General features: G+C 39.5%; 1 protein-coding gene across 1 annotated transcript; it reads right to left on the bottom strand.

The window, feature by feature from the left end:
- Positions 1-220: 220 nt before the first annotated feature.
- Positions 221-3,136, bottom strand: SP9 (Sp9 transcription factor). The gene is made up of 2 exons (XM_044075554.1): positions 2,931-3,136; positions 221-2,205 (listed from the first exon to the last, which is right to left on the bottom strand). The coding sequence occupies exons 1-2, from the start codon at positions 2,949-2,951 to the stop codon at positions 871-873; spliced, it is 1,356 nt and encodes a 451-aa protein (XP_043931489.1). The 5' UTR covers positions 2,952-3,136; the 3' UTR covers positions 221-870.
- Positions 3,137-8,511: the final 5,375 nt, after the last annotated feature.

Raw genomic sequence — 8,511 nt, 5'->3', positions numbered from 1 at the left:
TGTTTGTTTTTTCATAGCTCTTGTTGTCTTTTCCTCTGCATATTTGTAACTATTTTACTCTTATTAAACATGGACATACACAAGCGCATTTCTGTAAGACTACATGCGTACCTAGCACAATCACCACATCTCTCATGATTCACTGACAACACACACACAATGCTGTACTAATTAAAATAAATTTGCAGGCAAAATGTTTTCACAAACAACAAGCCTACTGTGTTGGTCAAGTCCTTTAATTACAACAAAACGAAAAGACTAAGGTGGCAGACTTTGTCCATACACATAAATGCATTATACTCTTAAGATGCAGTCTTAATTTATTTTTAGAGCAGAAACATTAACTCAACAAAATTTAAATATTTTACATATAGGGACTTTCACAAAGTGCATCGGAAATAAAACTCCCTGAATTTCAGGAATCTAACCACAACAAAAATAATTGATTCAACATTTACATGAAAATAAAAAATAACACAGAGCCTTTTCCAGCCTCATTTTTTTTACAGTTGATCGAATACATAACAGTCAGTCCCAAGACTTGCAGCTCAATTGCTCACCTTTTGAATTTTGTGTTTCACAGCTGCTTGGTGCCCACATACACGTTTGCATTAGTTTAAAAGAAGCAAATCCACAACAGTGTAACTGTTGAATATTTATAAATAAATGTTTAGTGAGTTTGCATTTAGACTAGGAACAGTTTTCCATATCAAAGCACTATTCTGTCAGTCGGGGCTTTAACTGTGCATGCTGCTTATGGAAAAGGGACGCACATCTTACCCAGGTGTTCATGTGATGAGGACCGCATTTCCGCGTATGAATGCCACTTTGGAATGTCTAAAAAGTATCTGAATTTATAAAGTATTTTATCTAGGATTCGTTGGACACCGAGGTGGTTTCTTTGCCTATTCTGCCAGAATTTACACCTTCTAGGATGAGGTCTGGAGACTCAGATCGTGGAGTTTCCAGGTTGCTGGCATCGGTATCACTGTCGCTGCCTTTTTTGCCTCCACCTCCTCCGTTGTGAGTTTTAATGTGTTTACTTAGGTGGTCGCTTCGCATGAACCGTTTATTGCAGACGGGACAGGCAAATCTCTTTTCCCCTGTATGCGTCCGGAGATGCCTTTGGAGCTCATCCGACCTAGTGAAGCGTTTGCCACAGAAAAGCCAGTTACAGACGAAAGGTCTTTCTCCTGTGTGCCACCGAAGGTGCGCCTTGAGATGGGAGGTTTTGCCATAGACCTTGCCACATCCTGGGATGTGGCAACTGTGCAGCCCCTTCCTCCTAAGGCTGGCTCCTGCAGGGCCCAATCGTTCAGCCTCTTGACAGTTTGGACAGTCGCAGGTAGCCCGACCAGAATATCGTCTGGCTGATCTGGCCGAGCTGCTAATACCTGTGGCAGCCCCCGATATCATGGCATTTGCTGTAGTTGAGTCTGAATAGGAAGGGAGAACTGGCTTGAAGCCTTCTTGAGTCAACAGATGCTGACTGGTGGATAACAGATGTGAAGCCGTAGATGTGATTCCAGTTGAACTAAAGGCAGAGTGAGTCAAAGATGAGAAATCGGGGCTGTAGGTGCTTAGCTGTGAGTGAAGAGATGCCTGTGGTGTTCCTGAATGAAGAGAAGTCTGTAGTCCTCCAGCAGGATTCTGCACCTCTAACCAAGAGCTTGGGTTAGTGTGCACGTCCCACCAGGTGGAGGCTCCATTGGCAACTTCGCTTGAGATAGTGGAATGGAACCCAGATTTGTACCAAGACTCGTATGGATGGGCCATGCCGACTCGTGGGTAAAGACTTTCTGCAGAGCTGTGCACTTTAGAAATGAAGGCTGACTGGGCCGGGTCCTGAGCTGAGACACCTGCTGCCGAGTTGAAAAGGCTACCATAATCACTACTGAAGGCCGAGGAAGTGGGCGAGCTAGAGGCAGCTAGACAAAATGCACTGTTGGCAGCTGCTGCGCTGGGGCTGCTGGCCAGGGCTGTAGAGCTACGGGCACCGGTCACTGTGAAGCCAGAGAGGCTGGATGCCAGGTTACAGCTGGAGACAGCGGCAGAAGAAGAAGTAGATGAGCGCTTCCATGGATGAAAACCAGCTTTGGCGAAAGCACTGGAGTCCGGCAAAGTGCTCAGTGGGCTCGTGTTGCCTATCTTATTGCAGGTGGCAGCAAGCATTGCCAAAGGTGTCGTTCCAAATCTGGGCTCTTCCTGAGAAAATATACAAAACAGACAGAATGATCGGGATTGTAACAAACACTACATTGGAAACAAAAGGCTGTTATCAGAGTGGAAACTATATGCAGGAGAACTTTAAGAAGAACAAGAAATGTATTTAAACGTGGCTACCTTAACACTTCCCAGCTTATTCTTTCCGTAGTAATAAAAGTAATAACATCTAATTTTATAAGACAAAAAGACAAACACAGCTGAGGCAAAATAAATAAAGAAAAACTAAGTTCGACAGTGTGCGTACCATCTGTTGATTGTTTTTCGTCTATAATTGAAAAAAAAACAAAGAAAACCAAACTATGGAGATATGCAGTCTCTCCACGTAAGTAAAGGCACACTACAGAAAAAGTTTAAACTAACATTTTCTCCAGTTTTAAATAAGATGCCAGAGGAAATAAGTTAAGTACATTTCCGAAGCCGATGATACATATTTGAGTTAATAGTATAGCAGGACACTTAACAAAATAGATTTCCCTTACTTAATTGATTTTAACAGATGATGAACATAGAATGAAGACCATCACAGTGAATATTAGATCGTGGATTTACTAACCAGTCTAGTTCACCGTTTGTGACAGTACAGTAGTAATTTTAAAATCAACAGCTGAAATTTAGCTATTCCTTAATTAAGTAAAACAGGGTCCTTGCAGATGTGTTGACCATTCTATGCAATAGCCATGCAGGACAAACATTGAGTCACTTACCCCAAGTATAGAAGTAGCCATAGTACGAAGGCTTCTTAAGACTGCTGTGCCCTGGACTCGGGGTCACTTACACTTGGCAGCCCTTCTGCCTGCTCGTTTACCCGTGCGCGCGTGGGTCCCAGCTACCACCAAGACTAGTTCTAACTACAGCTACCTATTGCGTCCCGCAACAAAGTCATCTGAATTCTAACTCCCGGTACAGAGCGCGTGCTTTGAAGTACAGCTGGCCCCATCTTTCTCCCAATCAGGATGCGGCAGACATAGACAGGAGCTGCTCTCATCCAATCAAGGAGACGAAACGGCAAGCCCTGCTGCCCTGTGTGCTTGCCAATCACGTTTTGTTGAAAAACTGTTCTCGCGCCGGAGGAACTGCCCTGATGCAACCCGCCTCCCTTGGCACAGTCTTTTTCTTTTTCTATGAATACATCGAAACAGTTTACGTGACAGAATGACTTGCTGCTGCGTTGAATAATTTCCAAGTAATAAAATATGTATTCAGTATTTTAAAATATGTGCATATTCGCATCTTTTTCATAATTTTTACCCCAGAATAATTATTTGCTATATAGCTATTACAACAGATGGATCTGCCCCGACAGGGTGAATCAATGTTACCACCGTCACTGTGTATAACAAACACCATTTAAAGTACGGCTGTGATGCCGATTTTGAAGTAAAATGAGTAAACGCACTTAGCAAATATTTGAAGTAAAATAATTCGCCTTTGCAGTTGGCAGCCTCTGTCAATTTGATTACATTGTTTCTTCAATGATAAATTAAAGAAAAGCATACAAGACCAACGAAATAAACATCCAAATGGATATACAAGTGTAGGATATATAAGGTTTGTCTAATCGTATTACCTTCAAAATGTAAGGTTAATTGTGTAAAAAATTGTGAGAGAAAATTCACTAGAGCCCAGGTTAATAAATATCCCTACTATTGATGGTGACAGAGAAGCACATACCAAAAAGTCCCGGGCATTTTCTACAAACTAGAGTTTACAGTCTTGTTCTAAGTGCTTGTCTATTGACTTCAGTTCCCTGTTTGTTTATGGGGTTTTTGAGGGGCTATAAAATGATTATAGAGTGTCACTGGGGCGTTTCTGACCAACCCAAAGGCAGGCAAGGGAGGAGAACTTTGAGTAGACTGTTTTATTCTCTGAATAAACAGACACCGTAACCTAAAAAATGAGCAGTATTGATTTCAAGTGGTCAGACTGCAGAAAAATCACGGCCAAGAAGTAGTAACACATTCAAATCAAGTGAAACACAAAGCACCTTACAAAACTTTACTCCTCAACGGATTTTATCTCTAAAAATAAATTAGCAAATAAAGGAAATGATGGAACTCTGTACTTCTTTAGAGAGTAATGCAAACTGCAAATAACCCATGCAGATTAATGAGAAAAGTTAATCAGCGTAGACAAGGGTATAATCTTCTATAACCTTTTTGGGGTCAAACACTGCCCGTCAAAGACTGCGTTTTAAAGTTTAAAAATACAGTTTTTAAACAAAGATCAAAGCATTATCGTAAAGTGCAGAGCTGTCTCTTAAACATTTTGGAGTAATGACAACGTAACAAAAAGCATGGTTTGCAGTGAATCATAATTTTTTTAAAAGTTAAAGCAATTTTCAAGAGAATGGCTTTCAGCAAATGCTTTACATTATTCACAACGGCCACATAATGCTCTATTATAGCGCCTGAATGCTGCCAGTCAGTCCAAGTGCAATTTGTGGAAAAGGCTGTGCCTTAAATCTCCACTTCTTTATAAAAAGGTGAATATAAAACAATTTCTTCACAACCCAAGCACGGAGCACGAAAATTGCTTCTCTTTCTGCAATCAGAGCAATTTAACTAGAGTGCAATTAGCACTATTAAATGTCGATTCTGCATAAACAAATTTGACTGAAATGCGACGGTGGGAAAGTGGGGTGAGAACCTCAGAAATATGAGATGAAATTGTTGTTCTTTTATTTCTAATCAGAGCTAGTTGTGAAAAGAATATGCAGTTGATATTTGAACCTGAACTACTGGAACGTTATGAATATTGTTTTCAGCAACGGCTTAAAACAAATCGGCAGAGTGGTGATTTTAAATTAAACATTAAAGCACGCTATTCATTGGGATCTTAAACATCCACTAGCAATCACCAGCAAGGAGAAACTGTGTGTGTGTGTGTGTGTGTGTGTGTGTGTGTGTGTGCGCGCGCGCGGGGGGGGCGCGCATTTGTGACTGACAGCGCGCTCGCTTGTGTGTGTGTGTGTGTATGAGTGTGTGTAAAACTGTTACAGAATAAATTTACAGGCCCTACTAAAACTTGTATGCAGAACAAGAGCATAACTGAATACAACCTATATCTGTTAAACTACATTTTTAATTGTTTCATTTTGTACCCTTTTCTCATCAGCCCATCTGCAACAACCATAGGTGTTAAGTTGCATAACCTAAACACTTGTGCATGCAATTTTTAGCTACCTGTCGATGCACGACTTTGTGAGTGCGTGTGTTTCCAATGCTGTATGACACTAGTCGGAAAAGAGAGAGAGAGAGAGTGAAAGAGGAGTACCAGGGTATCAGGAAAGCCAGAGGAATGCACATTAAAATAATAACATGCTGCCATTTTTCAGCAGCAGGGCTTCATGCACAAGTAAGGCTAAATATTTCTTAATTATACTTTTATTTTAATTTTTTATTATCGACCAGTGATTATCAAATGAACTCTTCTTTGTGTCTGTTTCTTAAATTTATTTCAAGGACTGATTTATAGACTGTTATCAAAACACAGCATATATTAGCTGTTTGAATTGGGAAGAGTCTCAGTGAAGCTTGTGGCAAAACGAATACCCATTGCCAGTTGTTTCATTAATACCGAGCAGAAGCAGATGCATTATAAAATACCCACTACATCAACTATTTATACGTGTAAAGTACACCACAAAATGTTACAAAGTAGTTATGTACAGGATCCCCAATCCCCATCAATAAACAGCAGTGATCCAGTGTTTCCATACTCGTCCCACTATGAAGAAAGTTATAATCTTGTAGTTTGAGAGAATTTTTGTTTACTTATCATTTGTTAACAGTTGATTAATCTGATGGACTATTTCAGCAAGAACCCGGGAGCAAGAGGGACAAGCAAAGATGGACATACAAACCCGCAGGGACTGAAAACAGCTGGATAAATTAGTACATCAATAAGCAAAACTTGTATAAACATAGTAAACTGTACATATTGCTCCAGACATTTACCTTACAATGTTATATTTAAGGAGACTCCACATTTAACTATTGGAGCTGATCAAAAAAGTTTCCGACATAAAAATGAACTTTTACTTCGTATCTCACATAATGCACATTTTAAGTCGGTATCTTTTTTTGATCAGCACATAGATTCAGTCACAACAAAGGGCATACATTGTATATAGAGTGATTTGGGTATTTTACATTTGTATCTGTTAAAAGACGTATACAATTAGTTTAGGTTATGTGCTGCGTCTTTAATTCCATACGTTGTAGGTCCTTTGTAGTTTATCTATCTCTGGGGATCTTAAGAAGCATTGCCTTGCATTCTCGTGTCAATTTAGTCTTTATAGTTTGCAATATGAATCTCTAAAGACAGGCCGCGCAAGTGTGTATTGGGTTTTCCTATCCATGAGAGTCACTGGTACTAAACCAGGGGTGAATTTACAGTTACCCATCCATTTGTCCAAGTTATATTTATTCAAATATAGAGTTAAGAGAAGTACTCTGCTGTACTCGAAAGGGAAGCCTATTCCATATTTAAGATAATTTTGGATGCATGCTGCACACACACACACACACACACACACACACACACACACACACACGCGACACTAATGAGTTATTTGGGGAGAACTCGAAGTAGGTAAGGTAAATCCGGACCACTCCCCTAAGCAGTAAATAACAGTGTAGACACTCATTTGCTCTCTTTAGGGGATGCTTCCGAACATCTGTGCTAAAATGATATTCTCAGCATATTGTTGGGATCCAGTCCGCACATTTTTCTATACAAATATGAGCATGGTGGCAAATTAGAAATATCGCAAAGCATAATTGATTTCGGAAATATCAAATTATGACATGTTCCAGTCATGGGCTTATGTGTTCTGCTGCCTTGTCTGCTAGGGCTCGCTTCTGAGGAAAAAAAATGGCATTTTATTTGTGCTTCAGTTGCACTTGTAATCTCACAAGAAGTATTTCACTTTGTTTCAAATTTGCTTTCAGTGCAAGCTGCATGTTGCTACTTTAATGGTCTCCAATATTTCAACATTTAAAATTAACTTTCAGCTTGCACTTGACTTCATCAACATAAAGGCAATCTCAGATGCACGTACGCACACACTTCTGTTAAGCAGTTTTTTGTTGATCTTTAAATAGTTGATATACTTAATCTTTATTCTTTTGAATAATTTTCCAAAATAATGCAGAAAATAAAAAAAGAACATAAGGTACGCTGAAGAACCTTTTGACCGGCATCGTACAAATGCCGTAATTGTGTACTTAGAATGATTGCTGTATGATTGTCTAAGGCTCAGGCTGCCAGTGTATTCTAGTAAGGTGTCAAACAACGCCTAGTCGGAAGGGAAATATGGAAGTCCACTTTGACTATCCCCAATACCACACACACACACACACACACACACACACACACACACACCAAAAATTTTAAATAGAAAAAAGAAAACCTTAAATACCCCGAGGCAAGGCTGGGGTTACCACCTGCCCCACTTTGCGAGGGACAGTCCCTCTTTGGGCAGTTGTGTCCTGCAAAAAAATTGAAAAAATGACAAATGTCTTGAGATTTTAGGACACAATTATTTCCTATATTTTATGTAATAGTTGCATACAACAGTTATTCCGTATCTGAAACACCTAAATGTTATAAGAAACGGAATAAGCAACTAAAATGCTAAAAGAATAATCTTTTATTTAGGCAAAAAAAGTGAAGTTCTTTCCTTTGTACTGGCCATGGCTATGTTTCACCCTACAAAATCTGACGTTTGTACAAAAAATGTCCCACTTTGGGCATTTGAAAAGGTGGCAGCCCTATGCATTTTCTGACACTTAGATACACAGAGATATGTCTGTCAGTATTTTACTGAACTTACTGAATGTACACAGCTAGAATTTGCAGATAAACGTACGTCAAGTTGCTCCTTTGGTGGTTCTAGAGATTAGGATGACTCTCTCTAACCGGACATGGGTTTACAGTGTTTAGAATATGGACTGCTCGTCCTTTTCCTTGATATCTTAGCTTTCAGTTTGCGCTTTCAACATATTTTGATCTAATCAAATGCAACGAAAGGATGTATTTGTCATTCTCAAGAATGCTCAGTGAAAGATGCTTACCGTTTAAGATTGTTATATAGCACAGATTTTAAACACGGACTTCTGTTTATATAAACAGACTATATGTATGTATAACATTTCTTCACACAGCTTCAGTTTAGTTGCTCGCTTTGAGAGGTGCACTTCGAAATACTTAAGTATGATATGTTGTATTTAGACCCCCCCAAATCCCACCTTTATGGAAGAAAATAATCACCGATAGCATTAA

Source organism: Protopterus annectens, chromosome 6.part1, assembly GCF_019279795.1.
Source record: "Protopterus annectens isolate FY-2018-M chromosome 6.part1, PAN1.0, whole genome shotgun sequence".
In the NCBI taxonomy this organism is placed as follows: Eukaryota; Metazoa; Chordata; order Ceratodontiformes; family Protopteridae; genus Protopterus; species Protopterus annectens.
This window is presented reverse-complemented; position numbering and strand designations above follow the sequence as displayed.